The sequence below is a fragment of the Pongo abelii genome, chromosome 3, assembly GCF_028885655.2.
Source record: "Pongo abelii isolate AG06213 chromosome 3, NHGRI_mPonAbe1-v2.0_pri, whole genome shotgun sequence".
NCBI lineage: Eukaryota > Metazoa > Chordata > Mammalia > Primates > Hominidae > Pongo > Pongo abelii.
Genome location: NC_071988.2, coordinates 140548211 through 140574483, shown reverse-complemented (window position 1 = coordinate 140574483; position 26273 = coordinate 140548211). Strand labels below are relative to the sequence as shown.

The 26273-nt window shown below is 38.7% G+C and overlaps 1 protein-coding gene across 3 annotated transcripts in view; it reads right to left on the bottom strand.

Moving 5' to 3' along the window:
• The window catches only part of SYNPO2 (synaptopodin 2), a 175220-nt gene extending 161412 nt beyond the window's left edge, over window positions 1-13808 (bottom strand). The window contains exon 1 of one of the 3 annotated variants that reach the window (XM_024245801.3): window positions 13467-13808. In XM_024245801.3, coding sequence (XP_024101569.2) covers window positions 13467-13571 — 105 coding nt within the window. In that variant the 5' untranslated portion in view covers window positions 13572-13808. The remainder of the gene's footprint in view (window positions 1-13466) is intronic. The other 2 variants (XM_054554406.1, XM_024245803.3) reach the window with 2 other exon arrangements.
• Between the last annotated feature and the right edge of the window lie 12465 nt (window positions 13809-26273).

Sequence of the window (26273 nt, the reverse complement as noted above, 5' to 3'; positions counted from 1 at the left end):
CAGAATTGTTACATAAGAGGTTGTAGTGATTATTCACTTAAATAAGTGCTTGACATGGTTTGGCTGTGTCCCCACCCAAATGTCATCTTGAATTGTAGCTCCCATAATTCCCACACGTTATGGGAGGGACCCGGTGGGAGAAAATTAAATCATGGGGGCGGTTTCCCCCATACTGTTCTCCTGATAGTGAATAAGTAAGTCTCACCAGATCTGATGGTTTTATAAGGGGAAACCCCTTTTGCTTGGCTCTCATTCGCTCTTGTCTGCTGCCATTTTGCCTTCCACTATGATTGTGAGGCCTTCCCAGCCACGTGGAACTGTGAGTTCATTAAACCTCTTTCTCTTTATAAATTACTTAGTCTCAGGTATGTCTTTATCGGCAGTGTGAAAATGGACTAATACAGGTGCTCTAGAGACTGGTCAGTAGGCTGCTACATCATGAGAAGCCGAAACGGATGAAGAGGAAATTCGAAGACCACATTGCAAAGTTGTTCTTAAAGGACCTGTGTGTTAATCATTTAATGATGGGAAAATAACCACATGGTCAGAGTTCCCAGGAGAGAGAGTTTTTCATTTTTATCACTGTGAAAGACTGGACTTCTTATAATAATTTGTCATGGAAATATGTGCCAGCTACATTGGCACATTTACTGTTCCTTGACCATACCAAGCACACTTCTGTCTCAGGGCTCCTGTACCTTTACAACCCTGTGCCTGGAAGTCTCTTCCCCCAACTATCTAACAAGCCCACTGGATTCTTATCTACATTTATTTTCATCTACAAAATGAAAAGGAAATGAGCACTAACTAACATTGAATCTACTTTACTATGTGGATTTACAGTGGTATCCTGGTCCAGTCTGGTCTGTGGGCCAGACAGACAGTTATGTACTTCCCACAGTGCTTTGGTGACCTCACCAAAAAGGGGACCCACCTCCCAGCAGGGTGGAGCGTTTCTCGTCAATTCATTCTCTTTCAGTATTTTGCAATATATTATGTTTTACTGTGCCTGATTAAGTGAATTTCCATATAATTATCTAGTTTCAAGGAAATTGACTCTCACAAAATGATTCCTATTAAAATATATCTGAACGGAAGTTAATAATTAAAGATAACACATTTCAAGCACAACAGAAAAACAAGAATACAGCAGAGCTGACTCTTTGCCTGGATACTTTTCATCATATTGTGAGATTAATACCATTACTGCTTAATCCTATGTGACAGGTAGAGAAAGTATTCAAAATTATCAACAAGATAATTTGAAATATGGGTTATTTGGAATATGTGACAGAGGAACTTTGCCTTATTGTGTCTTATGATGTTAGTTTAGTTAGTGTTACTGTGAAGCAATTGGGATTAGGAAGCTATTTAAAAACTAACATCTGAGCAGGAAAATCTTCTGGATTTGTTTTTTCAACAAGGGTTGAAGTCAGGCAATACTCAATTTAAAACTTAACAGAATTTAAGCCAAGCATAATGTTTAAAAAGATCATCATGGGTACAAATTAAAAATGGCTAAAATAATACAATATGCAACAAACCAAAATGTATTTTTTTGCAAGTACTGTTGAAGATGCAAAGAAAAATATATCAGAAAATTAGTATAAATAATACTAAAACAAACTACATGTCGGAGGAAGTTTCCTGTATGTTTGGATAAAAAAAATATGTTGCTGGTATATCTCGGCTTATGGTATTTTCAAAATTATATTTCAATATTGAAATAAAAAATTACTTCTTTGGGGATCCAGGAAAGAAAGATACTGGAGATAAATTCTCAAAAGTATATGAAGTCTTTAATTCAAGAAAATGAATATTTTGTAGAAAAACTGTGTACATTGATAATCATTGGTAAAGTACTTGGCTTTAGCAGGAACTGACAAATATCTATAGATAGATAGATAGATAGATAGATAGATAGATAGACATATATATATATATATATAGAGAGAGAGAGAGAGAGAGAGATTCTAGGGTAAGATTACAAAGGTGCCTTAAATCAAATTCATTCAGTGCATTACTTGTAGGCAAGTTCTTGCAGCAAAATAATAGAAGTGCAAAAATGCTACAGGAGGTCATGATTAATTTTATAGAAACTCACATTTAAACCATACTGGAATCTTTAAAACGTAGCAATGATATAGGGAGTGACTAGGAAAAGTTTTTATATCATACACACATTTGTACCACTGAGGTTCCAATGGTATCTCTTGCAAATCCTTAAAATACTTGTGGAACCTAAGGATATTTCAGTTTTATTTAACAGATAAATGGATGTTCCAAATTTGTTGACGTTTTCTGTGATGATGAGTGGTTTTTAGTTGCTGGTCACCTGACATATATTTTAGGATACTAAGCATGATATATTCCCTAACATGAATTGCTTCAAAAGCAAATTTTCAAAAAGAAATGAAAGAGAATTCTTGAAAATATTTCTATAATCAAGTGACTTGGGGCTGGAAATTATTTAAATTTATTATTCTTTAAAACATCATAATAGCACATTTAACTAGGAAGAAGAATTTCTAACCCAATTTCATATTTTTCAAATAAAAAGTACAGCAGTCTGGGTGTGGTGGCTCACGCCTGTAATCTCAGCACTTTGGGAGGCTGAGGTGGGTGGATCCCCTGAAGTCAGGAGTTCCAGACCAGCCTGGCCGACATGGTGAAACCTCGTCTCTACTAAAACTACAAAAATTAGCTGGGGATGGTGGCAGGTGCCTGTAATCCCAGCTAGTCAGGAGGCTGAGGCAGGAGAATCGCTTGAACCTGGGAGGCAGAGGTTGCAGTGGGCCATGATGGCACCATTGCACTCCAGGTTGGGTGACAAGAGCGAGGCTGCATCTCAAAAACAAAACAAAACAAAACAAAAAAGTACAGCCAGGGTTTAATACTAAAATATACAAATGTAGCCTATTCCAATTAGTTTGTAAGAACAAAGGGTAGACATCAGAGAAAATGAAAATCTACTGGTCAAATTGCAACAAAAATAGTTGCATTATTTGTTGATGAAAATGAAAAATGATTATCAGGTAATGATTCATTTCTTCAGTGTGCACCTGCATATATTAAGAGATTATCATATCAGCTATGACAGTCTTTAAACTCAAGAACTGAAATAAATTAAAGTTTCACTAGACCTTTGAATCATTGTATCCCATGGGGTCACATCAAGATTTTCAAAATCTGAAAAAGTCTGTCAATCACATTGTTCTCACTTTAAAAAAAAAGTTCTGGTCAGTGAGAATAAAAAGACATTTTGTATTGTCAGTAAAATAAAATAAAAATAGTTTTAAAATATTGTTTATTTCACCTTTTATCTCATGCTTTAAAGTTTTCTTTTTGGGATGTTTTATACTGTACATAAAATATTAGCCCATCAGTACATGTACATATATACTATATTTTATATATATGTACATACACGCTGTATATGGGATATGCTCAAAATTTTTTTAATTTAAGAGGCACAGTCAAACCTTTTGGCTACAATTGGTCTAATGGAGGAAACAGACTTGTGAACAAAAGCTTCAGCATCAGGCTGCACGTGGGAGCTCAAGGTGAAAGCTGTGTGTGATCACAACAACATGGAAGAGCAAGTGCTCCCCTCCGACTAGACAATTGAGTCAAACCTCTCAGAGAACTGACTTTAACAGAGATTTCCAGGGTAAGTAAAATTTCTCCAAGCATTTTAGGGAAGGTGCCAGGAGATGGGGTGGACAAGCATTCCAGCCAAGGACACAGCAGGGATGAAGCAACCAGGGAGGAACAGTGTTTGAGAGAACTGTGGTATTTTCAAATAGCTAAATGCACTTCTGGGAGGGTGACAGGTGATGGGGCTGGACAGTTTGTCAGCATCCAGATCACAGAGGGTTTCGTGTGCCACAGCGGGGCCGTCGGCCTGTGAACAAGCCTCACTGCAGGGTGGCAGCTAAGGGCATGGGCTTTGTCATCAAACTGGCTTCTGTCCTGGTTTTGCCATTTACTAACTATATGATCTTCAATTTTTTACTTAACTTCTCTAAGCCTCAGTTTCCTCCACTGTTAAAAAAAAAAAAAAAAAAAAAGATTGTAGGAATATTAGGAACAAAATAATTCCTAAAGTGCTTAACCCATGTCTGCACATAAGATAAAACCAATGTTTGGTTATCTCGATGACAGTGATGGGGAGCCTTTGAAGTATTTTAAGCAGTGATATAACAGGTGATTTAGAAAAATCTCTCTGGCAGCTCTCTGTAGCATGAACTCAAGGCATGTGAAACCAGAAACAAGGAGACCAGTTACAGGGCCAATATAATTATCTAAGAGATAAAAATAAGGACCTGAGCCGAGGTGGTGTGAGCAGGAACACAGAGCAGGAAGTGGAATAGGGGCTACTGAGGAGGTAGAAAATCAGTATCTAGACTGCCAGCAAAACACATTGGATTTATAACCTCTTAATAATTTCACCTCTGATATGTCTTGAACTGCATGACAAAATTCTCAAAAATGGTCAGCTGCTTGAAGCTTTTGCTTCAAAAATAAGGTATCATGCCATAGTTTTCAAGAAGACATGGAAAATCTTGCTAAGAAAATAGAAAATTATCATCCTTCAGAAAGCAGAATTATAAATGTTTCTAGCCTACTGCTATTTTATTTCCTAAGTTATTCGTTCTGGAAATAAAAGTTTCAAATAAAATGATTTGACATTAAGTAATTGAGATTATACTTAACGTCAGAACAAGAAAAGCAGGTTTGGTTTAAGGGGTCACAAAAATTTCTCCAGCATGCTCTTGTTGAGATGCTGTCTTCCCGTCTTAACTGGCTGTTCAAACTAGACTAGACCCAAAAGAGACATGTGTAGGAGCTTAGAACACAAGCCCTGGTTCCAGGCTCTTTAGATGTGAACCCCAGCTCTGATCTTAACTACCCATTTGACCTGGAGAAGTCACTTAACCTCTTTGTGCCCCTGTAATGGAGATCTTAACTAAGGGTAACCTCAGAGTTCCGTCATTATATTTAAAAGGTGATTCAAGAAGTGCCTGGCACCTAGTAAACATCATATATGAGTTTCTTAAATAAAATTTTCTCCAGAAGATACTATTAAAGGCAAGAAGATATTTGGGGTTAAATGACACTCATTGGTCATGATTACAGATTTCCTAGGATAAAAATAACATGTCCTGAAAAGGTGAAATTCAGGAAGGTAAATTTTGTTAAACGGGATGAAGGAAGAAGGGTGAAGGAAGGGGGAGTATCTATAGGTAGAATCAGATAAAATATTGATATGGTTTGCTCTGCATCCCCACTGAAATCTCATCTCAAATTGCAATCCTCACATGTTGAGGGAGGGAACTGGTGGGAGGTGATTGGATCATGGGGGTGGTTTCCCCCATGCTGTTCTCATGATAGTGAGTGAACTCTCACGAGATCTGATGGTTTGAAAGTGTTTGGCAGTCCCCCACTCACTCTCTCTCTCTCGATGCCATGTAAGATGTGCCTTGCTTCCCCTTCACTTTCTGCCATGATTGTAAGTTTCCTGAGGCCTCCCCAGCCATGTGAAACTGAGTCAATTAAACCTCTTGCCTTTATAAATTACCCAGTCTCAAATAGTTCTTTGTAGCAGTGTGAAAATGAACTAATACAGACATAAATCCATAATTCTGTTCAGGAAAGGTCAACCTTCATTTTTTTTTTTTTATCAATCCAGTACCCACACTGCTCTGAAATACAAGAGGAGAAGCTAGTCATTTGTGAGTAGGATTATAAAAATCCAAAGACCAATGGTTAGGAAATAGTTATTTGTTACATAATCTAGAGACATAATTTTTCATTCACAATGTTCCAAATGGTAAATCCACCACATTTTGCTGTTCATTTATCTGAAACACACCAGATTTATATGCTAGTTAAAGGAAACTATATCCAATAATCTGCCACATGCAAAGAATTTCACAAAGACTTGAAGATATAGTTTGTTGAGACTCTGGCCATCTCTGCTTTTGAAAAAAAGAAAAGAATGATAGATGATTTAGAAACATTAGGTGCCTAAAGTAATCCAAAACCATAAACATGTTCTCATTGAGGTTGTCAAACAATGAAATATCCTTCAAAAGAGCAGATGTTATTTTCTTTCTCAGATGAGTCTTTTAACTTCATGAAGGTGTTTACTCTTCAGAATTGTTTAGTGAACCTGTTTCAGCAATTCTCTATTTGCTTTTATAAGAACCTCACTGCATTCAGTTTCATCACGAATCTGTTAGAAAAGACACAATAAACTTGGAGTCCATATATTCTTCAGGTTTATTGATAAACAGACTGGTTCCATTTTCAGTCTTTCTCCCATTGCACATTATCTTACAGATGTGTTCCTGTAATCCTTTTCCTCAGGCCCATTAAAAAAAGAATAGTTTGTTATCAATGTTTTCAGGGATTAAGGTTAGATTTGGTGAGATTCTATTTCATACAAACCCTGTATTAAAGTCATTGCAATTTTCAACAATACTAGGTGACAGCCTGTTCTTTTTATCCAGGCTGATGCAGAGGAGTAGCATGATGCCCCTAACAGAGGGAAAGAATTATATTTAACTTTGGGCTTCTTTATATAATGCTTTTGCAATTAATTTATTTTTCAGGATCAGTTTTTTTAATCTATAAACTGAGAATTATAAAACTTTATCAACCGAATTAATATTAAAAGAGATAACATATATTAAGACACTTTGGAAATTATAAGATATACACATGTGAAGTATTTTTAGCCAAATATATAAATTAGTTTATATTCTTAAACACTAATTAACTAACAGAGAGAAGTTATTTTGGAAGCTACATGAAGAAGATTGCTATGAAAAATATGCAAAATATCCAGTTAAGTATAATGTGTATGTCACAATGACACTGCATACTGATGTCCCCATTTGGCAAGGCAAGGATCCTTGCACTTCCTGTGGATGAGTGACTATCATAAAAGGTGGCTAGATTTGAACCATCTTGCCAAGGCCCTACCCAGAAAGGCCAAACTCAACCAGAGTCTAGCAGGAGAAAGCTGGTATCTTGATGAACCAATGGGCTTGTAGAGGGTACAGAAGAGATTATCAGAAGCCTGATTTCCTGTGTTAGGGGACTGTGCACTAATGAGGCCCTCTAGCTCTCCCGGAAGAAACCATACACATGCTCCAGAATTTGGACACCAGCCTCAGAGAGGACATTAATGGGCACTCACATCAACCAAAGAAGCACAACACCCAAAGAAGAGAGAAAAGCCACCTCATTCAGCTATGAATAAATATATCTATCTGCTCCTTTCCTCTTCACATGTTTCCTCCTTCCCTCAACCATGGAGGGGCTAGAGGGATATGGGTAAAGAGCAGATACCTTCCTTTCCATGCCACACCCTGGAGCCACAAGCCTGGCCACAGTGACTAGGGAGAGAGTTTAGAGTCAGACAGTTGACTGAAGCTTTAATTAAAGTTGACTGTTTTAATAACCAAAAGCCACCAGAAAAGATGAGATTTGCCCAAAATGTTACTAACAAAGGGATTCATCTTTATCATGTTCAAAGCAGTTACTAGAAGAAATATATGTTTATAATGGAATTAGTTGACACTCCTTAAAAAAAATCAGTTACATCACACAGGTTCATATCAATCACGTGTTCTTTATGTATGTTAGTCATGAAAACTTATCACCAACTCATGTGACTTCCATTGATGATTATGTTGAAACTAATATTTCTAGGCAAAATGAATGAAAATTTGACTGGGCATAACAAGAAGTGTATATTCTTCCTCTTTCTTTCTCTTCTTTTTTTTCAAAAAAATGTGAATCAGTACTTTAGTAACCTGGGATGCTTTTTGCTATTAGACAGATGTATAGTTTCAGTTAGCCTAGAGAAGTGTTTCTTGAATGTTACTGTCAGAATATAGAATTCTCAACTTAGAATAAGAACTCTGAACTTTTATTGAGTATTAAACAAAGGCAATTGTTTTTAAAGCAAATCATATTATCTCTATCTCTTCTTCTTCCCTTTTCTCCTACTCTCCTTCCCCCTGCATCTTTCTCCAGTTTTGTTCCCCTGACTTTCCCTCAACACGCTCCACCCACTCCCACTTATGAAGAAGGCACTAGGCAGGCTAGCAAGTCCACGAATGGAGAAGACAAGCTACCAGGGAATAAACTGCTAGTCTCCCCTCTTGCCAGTTCCCCTGATACTTATAATAATCATTTTGGAGCTTCCCAATACCTCCTCTTCCCCACTCCCACTGACCCAGGCAGCCCATCCATTCTGGCTTCAGAAAGGGAAAACCCTCCCACCACTATTACGACCTGCTCACAGTGCCAAAAACTCAGATAATTTTTAGCCTCTCTCTGGTCTTCCTCTTAAGTTGACTAGGAGAGAGGCAGTGGGGAAGGGCGGAAGGGACATAATGTGCCACCACCCGTCAAGCCCTATGGGGACTTATCTGGCCTCACTTTTTTTTTTTTAACCTCTTCTTGAATTTTCATAACAATTATAGAACATCAGAGCAGTAAAGAATCTTAGATGATTGATGATGATGATTTCATGAACCAGCAAAATATATATAATATATATTCATATATATCTTTTCTTTTTTTAAGTTTTATTTTATTTTTAATTGACAAATAATACTTGCATGTATTATGGGGTACAACGTGATGTAGCGATACATGTATACATTGTGGAATGATCAAATCAGGCTAATTAGCATATCCATCATCTCAAATATTTATCATTTCTTTGTGATGAGAACATTTAAACTCCTTTTTTTTTTTAGCTATTTTGAAATATACAATACATTATTATCAACTATAGTACCCTGCTGTGCAGTAGAACATCAGAATTTTTTGGCCTCAACTTTCTATAGCAGTGGTTGTGAATCCTGACCACACATCAGAATTCCCTTTGGAATGTTTATAAATCCTGATGTCCAGGGTGAACCCCAGACCAATAATTAAATCAAGGTTGGATACAAACTATGGTATTTCTTTTGAATAATCTTTCATTTGGGGACCACTTTAACCTACTTTTATCCTCTCGGGCACCTGTTTCCACCAATGAGGAAGAAGAAAAATCAAATCTCATCATTTTTTGTAGCTTAACCATTGGCAAGCAATGTAGCCTTTCTGTGCCGCAATTTCCTCATCTCTAAAATGAGGATTTTTTCATACCTACTCTTTAGGTTTTGAGGAACATTTGAAGAGATAATACCAGCAAAGCACTTGCAACTTTTCCTGGCACATAGCAAGGGCTTGATACATGTAAGCTACATATATGCTATGTCCAGCTAATGGCAAAGTTCATGCATAGTGAATATTTTATCTCATTGTCATCTTTCGGAAACCTCTCTTAAAATATACAATTCCAAAATAAGGATTTTTTAATATCACCTACTTAATAGATTTATCTAGAGCACACTAACTTCTATAAGCATGTCTGTGTTTAAAATTCCTAGAAAGGGCTTAAAATCAATTTAAAAATTAAGTGATTAAGCATATTTTAATAAAGATATTACTAGTTTTCATATACAGGAAGGAGCATTTATTCTTAAGTATACACATTCAAACACATTAACATCTTTTTCCCCCTTTAGAAATACCTATGTTTCTGGAATTCTTCTATTTGAAACATTTTAAAAACCTTACAGATGGCACTAAGGGATAAGAATTATATTATCCGAAATGTGCTTTGTGTAAATAATACATTTTTATTCAAAATCTTAAAGAACACATATCCAATAATAGATAAGAATTATTAAATTCATTTTGGCCTTATGAAATGAAGGATTATACAATGTCACCTCAATTTTAATGAACAATTATTTGAAACTTTGAACTAAATTCAGTAGAATACATACTATAGTGGTGCATAAGATTTGAAGAAAAATAAATTTCTAACTATATTAAAACATATAAAGGATAAACAGTCTGAACTTTTTTTCTTAATTATTTTCAAAATGTGAGTAATTTTTCAATTGCAGGTAAGATTTTTTGTAAAATAAAAATTTCTCCCCACTCCTTTATATGAGGATTTTTCAAAGTGATTTGCCAAAAGTATGTCCTGAGACAGAGCCAGATAAGTACATGTCCCAAAAGAGAGAGTTTTGTAAAGAAGAAGTGCTCACATTGTTTTTGTAAAGCTATCTGCACACACAGTGGGGTTTTCTGTTTGGATAAATTTGTTTCTGTTTATAATCTCTTGAAAATATACTTTGCAGAGTATTATGCTATAACTCAGTGTTAGAAATGTTTGCCTCCCATCACATATATTTAGAATATAAATTAAAAGATATATAAACATTTTAAAAACAAGTTTATATTACTGATTACTTGGGCCTTTTAAAAATTCAGTTTATTTTTTAAAACAAAACAGATTTTCATGCCATTGAGCTTAACTGTCAATGACAAGTTTTGATAATGAATATTCCTGTTATTTATCTTTAAAATTTGGGGTTTGTGTATAGTTCAACCAGCTAACCAAATACTAAACATGTTTGAACATATCTCAGAAGTGACTAAATATGTCACTATAAGGATATTTATTGGGAATTATAAAGTTATTCAATTTTTTATTATTCTTAATAACATTAGACTAAGATTTTTGAACTACTTCTGCCTGTTAGATTTTTACTCTATATAGAATTATGAAAAACCTAAATATGTAGCTATTTCACAACAAGCCAAAATGTGTTATTGTCTACAGAACTGCTTTGTAGCATTCCCATTTTAAGGAGCACGGTTCAAGCACTCGCTGAAATTTTCTTTTCTTTGAAAATTTAAGTTTTCCTTCAACTCCCAAATTAATTATGTGCATGTTATTCAAAACTGTGAACATTTGATTTGACAGCAACCATCTCTCTAGCCTTTCTGTCTCTTTCCTTGCATCCAGCCCTAATAAGCTATTACCAGTCCTTACAAGAAGAGAAGTCTATGCCCAAGCAGCATTCACTTTGCCTTGAACTCATTGAGATACCATGAATAGAATTGAATTGACTTAATGTTTTAAATAAAATACAGTGATCCTAGTGAGGCAATGGCCTTGATAACAGAGAAAGTGATAAGCACTTTGTTCCAAGGGATTTCTCCCACAAATAATGCTAGTATAAGAAATCAAATATAATCGTTTGAACTAAAAAAAGAAAAAGACCAACAAAAATGTGGATTGCCACAATAATTTAGAACTTCTTCTATAGATAGCTCTTTAGTCTTTTTAACGTATGGACAAAAAGTAGACTGTAGACTACAGTCTGTCTCTCTCTCTCGCACACACAAACACACAAGAATTAAAGCAAACTTCCAGATACTTTTATAATGATATTTTAAAATCTATAGCTCTAACTATAGTATCACAAACTACAAAAGCAAAGCAAACATCTAGATGCTTTAATAATGATCTTTTGAAAACCACAAATGTATTGCTGGGTATTTTAGGAAGGATGATTTAGGGGGAGTGTAGGATTGGATTCTGACATAGCCTAGCAACCTTACTGAATCCTGGCAATAGATATGCCATTAGCAGAGAATTTCCTCCACAGCACCCTTTCCTAGCAATCTGCTTCAGCTCTTCAGTGAATCGCCACAAGGAGGTTCCACATTGAAATAGGCACATGGAGAACTCAGAAGAAACCCACTACCCACTCTACTCTTCAGGCCTGGCTGCCAAAGAGCCACCAGAGAACAACAGCACTCAGCCACTCTGTCCCCATATTTCAATTAGTAGGCAAGCGATTCTAAAACTGTACACTATCAGGATCGTAGAATACTTTGGCAAGACAGAGCTTCGTAGACTGCACAGTCCAATTTCTTCCTTACTTCTTTACCACCTAAGTTAAAATCTTTGTCTCTCTCTCCCTACACACACACACACACACACACACACACACATACACACACACAGAGAGAGAGAAACCGATGAGACAGGAAGGGTGAGAGATTTTCCTAAGGCCAGGCTGCAAGTTAGATCAGAGCTGGAATTAGAACCCAAATCGCATACCTAGAGGCAGCCAACTGCTATTCTAGACCCAGGACAAATCTGCTTCAGTGTCATGAATTCTACATATGCTAAATTGGGCATTCATATTTTATCCGAGGTTGCCTGCTATTGACTCCTAAAGGAACCCAACCAAACCACCTTTCTGAGCCTTTAATCACTCTGCCAGTTCCAGGCTGAAAACTCAAGGCAAGTTACTTAACATCTCTGGGCTCTTTCCTCATCTAAAATTCATGGGTTGAACTGCAGACCTCGGAAGAACTTCCCAGTTATAAAAACTCTGCTTTTCATCTACTGTTTTATGCTTCATTCTTGATGTTTGCAATTTTCACTAGGTGGCAGGATTCCACCGTCACATTATGAAAGGATTTTCAGATGATGCCTGGAAGCAAAAAGAAGTTTCAAAGAAACTTCTTTCTTCGCAAGGGACACTAAAAAAAAAAAAAAAGTAAAAGCCAGAGGGAAACAATAACTACAAAAAAAAAAAAAAAGTAAAAGCCAGAGGGAAACAAACAATAACTACAAAGGCAATGGCCCATATATTTCATAAAGATCTGTACCCATTTTTAATATAAGCATAAAATAGGAAATTAATCCCATGCTCTTGCATGTTCTTCAACACAATACTATAATTTGCAATTTGATGATAAGGTTAGGTAAAAGGTTGCTTAGTTTTGTGCATTTTAAGTTTTATTTTAGCTGAATGCCAATTAGAGAATACCAGATCCCCTTGGGCTAACCAGTAATGCAGGCAATCTAATGGCAATAAAAACTTAAAGCATTTTAAATAGTTATTAATGTGTTACAAAGTTACCTCTTAGTTACTTATAATATATTTAGATTATCTTCTAAGTTTATTTTTGAGATCTTGACCAGAAGAGTACATAAGAAGGAATACAGCACTTGGATTTTTGCATTTATTTGTCAAATCCTTAAAAGGGTATTCTTTTAAATAGATTTTATGACACTTCATCATACTTTTAAAATTATTGCCCAAAATTGGCCTTTTCATGAATGCTGCAGAATAAATGTCACTACCAACACTCTATATGAGTCCCCAAAATAGCCAAGCAAAGTCGTTATGCTGAACTGAGCGTTTCTCCTCTGCCAGAGCCAAGTGAAGTGACATGAAACAATAACTCAACTGAACATTCTAAAATTGCCTGGAAGAAACGCTCCCCAGTGTCTTGCTTGTTGTCCGAAGAACATGGTTAACCAGGCCTTTTCCTCAGCTGATAAATAAGGCATTCTTCCCACCCACCCATCATCGATTGCAAGTTAATGACATAGGATGTGGCCCATTACTCTCCAAAGTTTCTTAGAAAATAACTCACTTCCTAGAAAAATCTTAATATCCGCAGCAAAATCAAACTAATACTTAGACTTCTGCATCAGAACTTGAAAACATCATCAACAGGTTGCTTTCATTCCTTCCTTCCTAGCACAGAGCCGTGATGCTTCGTTCAGGTCCTACCTTTGCAACTTGTAAGGGCTGCTTCTGCTCCTTGCCACCTTGCAGTCTGAACCCCCAGGGCGCCCCTCCAGTCATGGAAATGCAGATAAAATCCCCCGTGCCCATGTTTTCCTTTTAGTTGGGCAGCATGAAGAGCTTGAAAAGACAGACGAAGCTTGGGTGCGGTAGAGGATGCGCACTCAGCTTCGGGTGCCTGCCGAGGACGCGCACTCAGCTTCGGGTGCCTGCCGAGGACGCAGGACTGGGTATTGCAGAGCGTCCGCCGCTGCTGCAGCCGCTGCCCCAGCCGCTGCCCCAGCCGCTGCCCCAGCCGCCTGCTGCGAATTTGTGCGGCTAATGGGCTCATTCTCAAGGAGGCAGAGGCGCTCGCAGCATCCAGGACACAGCCCACTCTTGCGTCACTCTCCTTTGCTCGGCCCACCTTCAAGGAAAGGAAAGCAGCTTCACACACAGGAAAATGTCCTCACGTGGGGCGAGATAAGAGAAAGGAGGACGGAAGGGAGAGCCAAAGTTCTCTTGCACTAACAGATTAAATCCAAGCAGTTAAAGGTATAAGTATGATTGAAAAACATTTAATAATTCTGTAAATAGTAAAGGACACATGAAGGGTTAATCTCCACGCCATGAATGACGTCCTAAAATATGAGCGTTGGGAATTCAACTACTAGAGGATTAGATTCTCTCAAATAAATGTTTTGAGACTTGCCACATTTATGAATGGAATAGACAAAAAAAGAGTTAAAATGAGTTAAATTACTACTTTTCTGTCTGCAGTCTGCTGAATTATTCCTATAAGAGGAAACAAAAGAAAGCACAAACTTTTTGTTAATAAACCTCCAGCTCTGAAAAGTACCTTTCTGAACCATATATTTAGAGAAAGGGGAAGAGAAGAGACAGAAAGGGAGAGAGAAAGAGAGAAAATGAATATGAATTTTTCTCCTGGAAACTACATTCTTATAATTACATCTATTGCATAGTTTTGGGTATGTTAAATTTTAACGTGTTTTGTTTTCTTTCTACCTGCTGATCTTCTTGAACCTAAACCTAACAGTTAGTCAACTGCATAAAATGTACAATGTCACCTACAGGTTTCTTATTTTTATAGTTTGTCATCCCATGTCATGAATCTGGGTGGTCCAATATAAAAGTAGATTTTGTATATTCCAAATATTTAAATGTTTTAAATCTGAATACAATCTGCCAAAAATGTACAAATGGGACATTTTAATTTTCCCACAATATTTTTGTTTTCCATAACATTCATCCACATAAAAACATACTAAATAAGGAAGAGGCTGGGAAAGTTAGTTTGTGTTACTTGTGGTACCAAACAAAATTTCCAGACACGCTGCCTGTTTCAGCACTAAGAAGCACTATAGACAGTAAGTCCTCACTTAAAACGTCACAGATAGGTTCATGGAAACTGTAACTTTAAAACCAATTTTACCATTGACTAATTGATAAAAACAAGGTTAAGTGACTACAGTCTATTTCTGGTCACAAAGACATCACCAAACTTCTAAATAAGATTAAAACACTTCTAATATTAAACATGAAAATGAATGTCAGCTACACATGCATTTAAGAAAGATTAATAAAAACAAGATAATCATGGACCCAATTTTTGGTGAATCAGTGAGTGAGGGCAGCTGTAGTGGTGGTGGATTCAATCAAGGAATAAATGTTTGCAAAGGGAAAATTATAAGGAGTACCTCTTGTCACAATGCAGTTCAAAACCATCACAAATATAGCAGGCTCACTGAGAAATTTTATACGGCATCATCTATTGTCCTGCATTTGTGTGATTAACATATATTTAATGAATTTTTATTTGACAATAATTTGCATCCATACATTCATTCCTCCTCCAACCCACTTATTCCAATTCAGGGTCTCCAGTGGCTTGAGCCTCTCCCTGCAGCTTAGGGCACAAGGCAGGAACCAGCCCTGGACAGCCCTGACCATCCCATCAGAGGGCGCGCACACACACACACACACTCACACACACACTCAGACGGGGACCATTTAGACACGCCAGTTCATCTCATGAGCACGGCTTTGGGATGTGGCAGGAAACCAGAGGACCTGGAGAAAACCCATATAGACAAACTCCATACAAACAGTGGCCCCAGCTGGAAATACCTTTTTTTTTTTCCTCATCAATGTTGTCATGAAACAATGTTGAATAAAATGGCATTATTCAAGGACCTGTGGTACAATGAACATTTTACACAGCCTATGCTCCCTAGAAGCCAAAGGAATCAAGTGATTTTATTTCTGACTCATCACTGGAGTGAGAACAATGAAATCAGAGATTGTGGCACTGGAAGAGACCCTTTGAAGGTCATGAGGGCCAGATACTCATCTCAAGTTTGATTCTTTTCAGAAACACGAATTGACTTCCCCAGTCTTTCCTTTAAACAATACTTACAAGAGACATCATAAAATATGAGCTTTGACACTAATTACAATATCAAAGACTTGGAACCAACCCAAATGTCCGTCAATGATAGACTGGATAAAGAAAATATGGTACATATACACCATGGAATACTATGCAGCCATAAAAAAAGAATGTGTTAATGTCCTTTGCAGGGACATGGATGAAGCTGGAAGCCATCATTCTCAGCAAACTAACACAGGAACAGTAAACCAAACACCACATGTTCTCACTCGTAAGTGGGAGTTGAACAATGAGAACACATGGACACAAGGAGGGAAACATCACACACTGGGGCCTGTTAGAGGGTTGGGTGCAAGGAGAGGGAGAGCATTACAACACATAATGCATGCAGGGCTTAAAACCTAGATGATGGGTTGATAGGTGCAGCAAACCACCATGGCACATGTATACCTATGTAACAAACCTGCACGTTCTGCACATGTATCCCAGAACTTAAAAGTAAAAATTTTTTAAAAATGAGCTCTGAGAACAAAGAAAAAAAACATTTTCATATTTGTCCTTTTTAGTTTTTCATGTCCCTTCTGCTCCTCAACCCACTCAAGTCTAGCTTCAAATTAAAGATGGTGTCCTCCTTAAATCATTTCTCTCTTGGGTTTCTTGGGCCCAGCAAGCTCTAGGCTTTCTTCTTGCCTCTCTAGCCACTCTTATCGAAGATTTACTCTGTGCAGGAACTTGAAATATAATGTTGTATTTATTTTCAAAGCAACCATGCTAGATAGGTATTAGTGTTTCTCTTTTGCTGATAATTAACAATGCTTTAAATCCTAAGCGATAGAGCCAGGGTTTGAACTTTTGTCTGCCCAAATTTGTCTGCCTTAATACCTATCCTTAATCATTGCTATTCTGCCTCCAGGTCTTATGTATTCCCTGATGTTCATCTCATGCAACCAATTATCCATTAAGATATGGATAATTGGATCTGGCTGTGCGCAGTGCCATGTGCCTATAATCCCAGCATTTGGGGAAGACAAGGTGGGCAAGGCGGGTGGATCACTTGAGGTCAGGAGCTCAAGACCAGCCTGGCCAACATGGTGAAACTCCATCTCTACTAAAAGTACAAAAATTAGCTGGGCGTGCTGGTGCACACCTGTAATCCCAGCTACTCGGGAGGCTGAGGCAAGAGAATTGCTTGAACCTGGGAGGCGGAGGTTGCAGTGAGCCAAGATCATGCCACTGCACTCTGGCCTGGGCAATAGACCAAGACTCCATCTGAGGAAAAAAAAAAAAAAAAAGACCTATGGATCTAACTTCTAAATAGTTTGGAAATCTGCTCCTTCCCTCATTTCCTACTCCTGAGACCACGTGTATCTCTGACCTGGACTTCAACAGTCTCCTAACTGTTGTCTCTATTCCAGGCTTGTTTCCACCCTCAATTCATTTTTTACTCCAAAGCCAGGGTGAAATTTTGAAACATGATGTCTATGTTATTTTTCCTATTGTTCAAATCTTCAAGGGCTCCCAGATAAAGTCCGAACTTTTTTACATGGAAACACTTTCTGCCTCCCACTCCCTACTTCTTCCACCTTGTTGCTTACTACCCCTACCTTGAATTTTATGATTCAGACACACAGAAGTACTGTTCTTTTCTCAAACTTGCTTTTTTGTTTCACCTGCTTAGGCATTTCTCCAAGCTATTCAGTCCTTGTCCACACATAAATCACCTAATAATTCCTCCTCATCCTCCGGCCTCAGATTAGAGATCACATTCTCCAGGAAGACTTTCCCGACCTTCCCGGTGTCCAGGTTAGGTGTTCCTTCCACGTGCTACTATCACTCTGTACGTTCCCTCTCAGTCTAATGGTCTCTTAAGTTGTCTGAATCCTATGCTAGGTTATTAACCCTGTGAGATTAGGAGTCATTGCTGACTTATTCAGAATTCTATCTCCAAGTCTAATAGCTCCTGATGAATGATTGGTACCCAATTAATATGAGTAAAAAAATTAAATAAGAGTTCCCAGAATAAAGACATAGAAAAGAGAGACAAAGGGTTCTAATTTATTTTTTTCTTTACTTTATTAGACTTGGAACATTTGGAATAGACCAAAATTCCTCAATTGTACTCCTTAGAGATTGTGTGGAATAGGTAGTGGCCACCACCCTAACATTCTGTTTCCCATTGGTTAGTAGCTATTGGTTTAGGGAGAATTGATCCTCCCACCCCAGCAGTGTGGTTGATCTAAGGCAATCAGAGTAATTATTCCTCCTTAACACAGAGATAGGTACAAAACCTGGGCCAAAATCAAGGAGATTCCCTTGGCCTGAGTGATTAATTCATGTATGCTCCAATCACAGGGAAGCTCAAGACTTCTCTGGATTGCCGTGAGGGCAAGGCCCCTTCTCCATGGATATTGATTCGCAGCCAATGGAGAAAACCAACACACCACAAGGTGTGTTGGGAGAGACAGTCAGTCCTTCATGGGTCTCTAGTGCTTCTATATGTCTTTCTGGGTATGCCAAAATGCAACGTCCTGATGCCTTTTTTCCTGAGCCATTTCTCAGGATTACGTTTACAGCAAGCAACCTTGAGAAAAAAGATAATATCTCAATCTGAAACAAAGAGCAGATTTGCTAACTCATTATTATAAAAGCAATGAATTATCTAAGCTCAGTGCGCCCTAGCTGTGATACAAACCCACTGTGTGTGTAGCATCCATCTGGGTCATATTGTGTCACCCTTATGGGGCTTGGGGCAAGGTGAACTGATACAAACATGCTGATGTTTCTGCTGCTTGCAGAGCCCTGAGTAGTAAAGTTCTTTGTCTCTGACCCAGAAGTTTCATATGTTCTTCCAGCACCTATGAAACAGTAACAAGCTAATTTAGTAGCCTGTAAGGACAGTAAAATCAAATCCCAGACCTAACAGGGTGAAGCTGAGAAATGAGTAGAAAAATGAAACCACAGCCCTGATCAAAGAGCACATAAGCCTGCCTCCTTTTATTTTATTTGGGCTTTAGGAATAAAAGCAAGAGCAAAAAAAAAAAAGAAAAAGAAAAATCTATTTTCTAAAGAAAAAATGGCTAAAGTCATGTTGACAATGGTCTTCTGGGACTAACTCTAATTCTATGCCATTTAAATGATTTAACAATGTATCAGATACTTTGTTTTATACTACCGTTTATTCATTCACTCAAGTAATTATTTATTTAACAAATAATACCTATTCTATCTTTCAAATAATACCTATTCAATCTTTCCCCATTTTGATAGCACTGTAAGATTTCTGGGCCTAACATGAACTGAGAGAGCACATTATGAAGCACATATATTCCATTAGGAATGACTTATTCTACAATAATTTCATACTGGCTACCTATGCCTGGCTTGTGCCTCTTTTTTATTTTCCTAATTCAATTTTCACTCAAAAAACATCATTACTTTCCATTTTGAGCTAATGTCTATGACTGCTTCCTAATTATTCAAAGAACTAGAAGTTACTCTTCATTATGAATAAAACGGTAAAAATTTTTGGGGAAAAATAAAGCATTATAGCAAGGAAGTAAACATTATTATAAAATTATGTGAAATTTAAAATGCCAAAACCAGGAAAGATGCGTCATGATTTTAATATCTAAAGCAAGCCTAAGTCTTCCTGTCCTTTTGGGCCATCAAATCTTCCTGCTTATTAAAAGGCCTTTAAAAAAAAAAAAAAGGCTGGGCGCAGTGGCTCACGCCTGTAATCCCAGCACTTTGGGAGGCCGAGGAGGGTGGATCACGAGGTCAGGAGATCCGGACCATCCTGGCTAACACGGTGAAACCCTATCTCTACTAAAAATACAAAAAATTAGCTGGGCGTGGTGGCGGGTGCCTATAGTCCCAGCTACTTTGGAGGCTGAGGCAGGAGAATTGCTTGAACCCGGGAGGCGGAGCTTGCCGTGAATCGAGATTGTGCAACTGCACTCCAGCCTGGACAACAGAGCGAGACTCAGTCTCAAAAAAAAAACTAGCAGGCATCTTACAGCATTAACTAATATATTTATGTGAGTGTGGTTTGAATGGCTCAACAAGTTAAAAACCCCATGTATTAAAGCCCTCTTAGGATACATGTCTATTACAAGTTTCATTTTCAAAAAGTATGCTTTATAAAGGCGTGTGGGGGGTGTGTGTGTGAGAGAGAGCACATATTTTAGGATAATGAAGTTCAGATAAATAAACATATTAGGCATTTTATTTTTCCAAAAGATTGAAGGGTATTTGTCTGTAATGTCAAGGAATGAAATGACAATGTTGACTCAACGTCTATTGACTATAGTTTCGCTACTTCATGTTTTTACTAATAAATATTGCATGTTTTACATTTTAAGAAATACTGAATTATCTGAAACATCAGAAAGAGTAAAGATAATTTTTAGGGAAAAATGTAATGTCAATGAATTACCGAAAATGAAATTTAAACAATAGCTTCTATGTTTTTTAAGGAATCAAATCATTTTCTCATGGGTTGTGATTATTTGGAACAACCGCTAAATTGTACCCCCCAAAATCAGTGTTAAAATTTGGAGCTTTGAAATAATGTATTTTGTTGTTGTTTCATTTTACTTCCCCCCAATAAAAAGTGACCGACAACAATAAGAGGTAAAATTATGTATATGGGAAGAAATTAATATCCCGGACAAAGACAGCAAAGTCTTTAAAATGCTCATTGTTAACCTCTGAAAGAAACATGCTGGTTGGGATTAATTGCAAATAACAGAACTTTATCATAAGTGCCAGATAGATAGATCATCAACAGGATGGATAAACACTTGAGGACCTATATTTAATAGTCATGCAACTCTCTGATTATTGGAGAATCACGCATTTATCATGCGCTGGGCACACTAGGGGCTGATGCAACTGGAATACTTGTGTGGTTTCCAGGAATGAAACATGTGCCCCTCCATGAAAAGCCTTCTGAGCAGGTGGGGTGGTGCTCTGTAGCACTGCAAAGAGGGAGAGAATGAGCAGTGTGAAAGAAGACGTGCTCAGGCCCTACCCAAAACGTTTTCCCTATGATCTACGTGCCCTTTCTCACTTGGAGGCCGAACATGGCTTAGGGAAAAACTACCACTGCTACTACTGCCAGTGATTTAAAGTTCTGCCATAGAGGCTCGCAGTCGTAAGGGGACGCTCCCCAGCAACTCTTTACTTTTACACAAAGCCCAGGGCTGTTGCCTTGCTCCCCCTCAGGGCATAAGAAAGTGTATTACTGTGCTAGAGCTCCATAACAAACACCACGGATTGGGTGGCCTAAGCAACAGAAGTTTATTCTTTCACATTTGGGGGTCTGGAAATCTGAGATCAAGGTGTCAGCAGACTGGTTCCTTCTGAAGCCTCTCTCCTTGACTTGCAGATGGTCACTTCCCTCTGGCTTTACATGGTCTTCCGTCTGGACAGGTCTATATCTTAACCTCTTCTTCTTCTTCTTTTTTTTTTTTTTGAGACAGAGTTTTGCTCTGTCACCCAGGCTGGAGTCCAGTGGTGCGATCTCGGCTTCCTGCAACCTCCACCTCCCGGGTTCATGCCATTCTCCTGCCTCAGCCTCCTGAGTAGCTGGGACTACAGGTGCCCACCACTACGCCCGGCTAATTTTTTGTATTTTTAGTAGAGACGGGGTTTCACCATGTTAGCCAGGATGGTCTCGATCTCCTGACCTTGTGATCCGCCCACCTAGGCCTCCCAAAGTGCTGGGATTATAGGCAGGAGCCACCGCACCCGGCCCTTAACCTCTTCTTATAAGAACACCAGTCATACTGGATTAGGGCCCACCCTAAAGACCTCATTTTGATTTAATTATCTCTTTAAAGACCCTTTCACAAACACAGTCATGTTCTGTTTTACTAATAAATATTGCATGTTTTACATTTTAAGTAATACTGAATTACCTGAAACATCAGAAAGAGTAAAGATAATTTTTAAGGAAAAATGTAATGTCAATGAATTACTGAAAATTAAATAGTAGCTTGCATAATTTTTTTTTTTTTTTTTTGAGACAGAGTCTTGCTCTGTCACCCAGGCCGGAATGCAGTGGCACGATCTTAGCGCACTGCAACCTTCACCTCCTGGGTTCAAGCAATTCCCTGCCTCAGCCACCTGAGTAGCTGGGATTACACGCACCCGCCACCACGCCTGGCTAATTTTTGTATTTTTAGTAAAGGTGGGGTTTCACCATCTTGGCCAGGCTGGTCTTGAACTCCTGACCTCATGATCCACCTGCCTCGGCCTCCCCAAGTGATGGGATTACAGGCGTGAGCCACTGCACCCAGCCAGCTTCTATGATTTGAAATGAACAAAATCATTTTTTTCATGGATCATGATTATTTGGAAATGCCACTAAATTACATCCCCCAAAATCAGTGTTAAAATCTGGAGCTTTGAGGTACTGGGGATTAGGTCTTCAACATATGAACTTGGAGGGACATAATTCCCCCCGTAACAAGAAAGCACAGCATACTGATAGCCTAACTGCTTATTAGTTTCTTCCCGATGCACAAAGTACATAAAATGACCATGACAGAATAATTTTTCAGATTTTGATCATTTTGTTGGTCCTTCAGATTTTCTCCTTCTTATTCCAAGCAAGTAGCCAGACCCTTACAATTTCCTTACCTCAGCGGCTTTGGCTCATCAGGAAAAGAAGGTGGTAACTGTGATTCCCAGTTTTGTAAGGCCTAACATTCATGAAATGATGATGCAAGGAGTCTCAGAGTGAGAGGAAAGAAAGGGGAGCACCGTTGAGAGAAGTATGGAGGGATTCTGTCCTGACCGGGATGATCTGCCGCTCCTAGGTCTCTAAAGTAGTGCAGACCTCCATGCTGCTGACAGGCAACAGGCTGCAGAGGCAAACGGCTGCAGGGTCTCAGAGAAGAGGCGGGACATCAAGGGCAGGGCTGCCAACCCCGCCAACATTCTTCAGCCACACGCATGTCACAAAAGTTGCAGTTAGGTACCTGACTGCTGGCCAAGACCACAGACAGTTCAGTGACCAGTGAGGGCAAATGATATAACCTGCTGCTCTGTTGAACCCCAAGACCTTTGCAGCCCCTGGTGTTTTAGTCTGTTCAGACTGCCATTACAGAATATTATCATACACTGGGCGATTTAAACCACAGAAATGTATTTCCCACAGGTCTTGCAGCTGGGCAGTCTAAGATCAAAGTGCTGCTAGGTCCACTGTCTGCTGAGGGCCCTCTTCCTGGTTTGTAGATGTCTTCTCATTGTGTCCTCACATGGCAGAAACATAGAGAAAGATCATCTCTCTTGTGTCTCTCTTCTTACAGGGGCACCAATCCATTCACAAGGGCTCTATCCTCATGAGCTAATTACCTTCCAAAGGCCCCACTTCCAAATATACCCTGGGGATTTAGGATTCAACATATGAATTTCAGGGGAGACAAAAACGTTCAGTTCCCCACAGCCTGGGGAAGAAGGGGCCCTAACCATGTCTGAATTGGCACTTCTGTGTTCGGAATTGGTTCATTCCAGTGGGTTCATGGTCTCGCTGACTTCAACGCTGAAGCCACGGACCCTTACGGTGAGTGTTACAGTTCTTAAAGATGGTGTGTCCAAAGTTTGTTCCTTCAGATGTGTCTGGAGTTTCTTCCTTCTGGTGGGTTCATGGTCTTGTTGACTTCAGGAGTACAGCCACAGACTTTGACAGTGAGCGTCACAGCTCTTAAAGGTGGCACCTCCGGACTTGTTCATTCCTCCCGGTGGGTTCGTGGTCTCGCTGACTTCATGAGTGAAGCCACAGACCTTCACAGTGTTACAGCTCTTAAAGATAGTGTGGACCCAAAGAGTCAGCAGCAGCAGGATTTATTGCAGAGAGGGAAAGAACAAAGCTTCCACAGGGCAGAAAGGGACCGGAGCAGGTTGCCGCTGCTGGCACCGGTGGCCAGCTTTTATTCCCTTATTTGGCCCCACCCATGTCCTGCTGATTGGTCCATTTTACAGAGCACTGATTGGTCCATTTTACAGAGTGCTGATTGGTGTGTTTACAAACCTTTAGCTAGACACAGAGCACTGATTGGTGCGTTTTTATAGAGTGCTGATCGGTGCGTTTACAAACCTTTAGCTAGACACAGAGTGCTGACTGGTGCGTTTACAATCCTTTAGGTAGATGGAAAAGTTCTCCAAGTCCCCATCTGACCCAGAAGCCCAGCCGGCTTCACCTCTCCCTTCCACCAACTCAGTGAAATGGAGAACTAGGGTTGAAGTAAATTGATTTAAGTGGTAAAATAATATTCTTTTTGTTTTATTTCATCTTATTTATTTTTTAACTTTTATTTTAGGTTCAGGGGTACATGTGCAAGTTTGTTATACAGGTAAATTGCATATCATAGGGATTTGTGCACAGATTATTTTGTCACCCAGGTAATAAGCATAGTGCATAAGTGGTTTGTCAATCCTCACCCTTCACCTACCTTCCACCCTCAAGTAGGCCCTGATGTCTATTGTTTCCCTTTTTGTGTCAATATATATTCAAAGTTTAGCTCCCACTTATAAATGAGAACATGCAATACTTGGTTTTCTGTTCCTGTGTTGGTTTGCTGAGGATATGGCCTCCAACTCCATCCATGTTGCTGCAAAGGACATAATCTCATTCTTTTTATGGCTGCATAGTATTCCTTTTTCTATATGTACCATATTTTTTAAACCAGTCTAATGTTGACGAGCATTTAGATTGATTCCAAGTCTTTGCTATTGTGAATAGTGCTGCAACAAACATTCATATGCATGTATCTTTATGTAGAACAATTCATATTCCTTTGGGTATATACCAAATAATGGAATTGCTGAGCTGAATGGTAATCCTGTTTTAAGTTTTTTGAGGAATTGCCACCCTGCTTTTCACAATGTCTGGACTAATTTACACTCCCACCAGCAGTGTGTAAGTGTTCCCTTTTCTCCACAACCTCACCAGGATCTGTTATTTTTTTACTTTTTAATAATAGCCATTCTGACTGGTGTGAGATAGTATCTCATTGTGGTGCTGATTTGCATGTCTGTAATGATCAGTGATGTTGATCTTCTTTTCATATGCTTGTTGGCTGCGTGTATGTCTTCTTTTGAGAAGTGTTTGTTCACGTCCTCTGCCCACTTTTTAATGGGGTTCAGTTTTTGCTTGTAAATTTGTTTAAGTTCCTTATAGATTCTTATTAGACCTTTGTCAGATGCATAGTTTGCAAATGTTTTCTCCCATTCTGTAGGTTGACTGTTTACTCTCTTTATAGTTTCTTTTGCTGTGCAAAAGCTCTTTAGTTTAATTGGGTCCCATTTGTCAATTTCTGTTTTTGTAAAAATTGCTTTTGGTGTCTTCCTCATGAAATTCGCCTGCTCCTACATCCAGAATATTTCCTAGGTTATCTTCCAGGGTTTTTATAGTTTCAGGTTTGATATTTAATCCATCTTGAGTTGATTTTTGTTTATGGTGTAAGGAAGGGGTAAAATAATATTCTTGAGCAAACTAAAAACACATTTATTTGCTTTTAAGTTTATAGTTCACTCATTCATTTGAAAAGCATCTGAAGGCCAGGTGCAGTGGCTCCCTGCAATCCCAGCATTTTTGGAGGCTGAGGCAGGAGGGTCGCTTGGACCCAGCATTTTAAGACCAGCCTAGGCAACATAGGGAGACCTTGTCTCTACAAAAAAAAAAAAAAAAAATTTAATTAGTTGGGCAGAGTGAGCATAGTGGCATGCACCTATAGTCCCAGCTACTCAGGAGGCTGAGGTTGGAGGATTGCTTGAGCCTGGGAGGTCAAGGTTGCAGTGAACCATGATTATGACACTGCACTCCAGTGCAACAGAAAAAGACCCTGTCTCAAAAAAAAAGAAGGAAGAAAGAGAACAAAGAACAGGGAAGGGAAGGGAAGGGAAGGGAAAGAGAGAGAGAGAGAAAGGCAGAAAGAAAGAAAAAGAAAGAAAAAAGAAAGAAAGAAAGAAAAGAAAAGAAGAAAAGAGAAAAGAAGGAGGAGGGAGGGAGGGAGGGAAAGAGGGAGGGAGGGAGGGAAGGAAAAGTATCTGAACAAATAAATGCTGGGTGCTGTTCTAAGTTCAGGTGACCTACCTATGAGCCACAAAGGGAAGATGCCTCCTTGGCATCTTGGAGACTACATTTTACTGGAGAAGCCAGACAATAAATAAGTAAACAAAAGAGTTTCAGAGAGAAATGAGGGTTAACAAAGAAATAAAGCAGGGTGATATGGCAGAGCACGATGGGAGTAATGCAACGCATAAAGTGATCAAAACCCCTCCCTGAGCTGAGACACAAATAGCTGAGACACAAACTGACAAGGAGACAGTTACTTGAAAAGCAGGAAGAGTGGGAGGCAGGGCAAAAACATGCCTTGTCAACATGAAGAACAGAT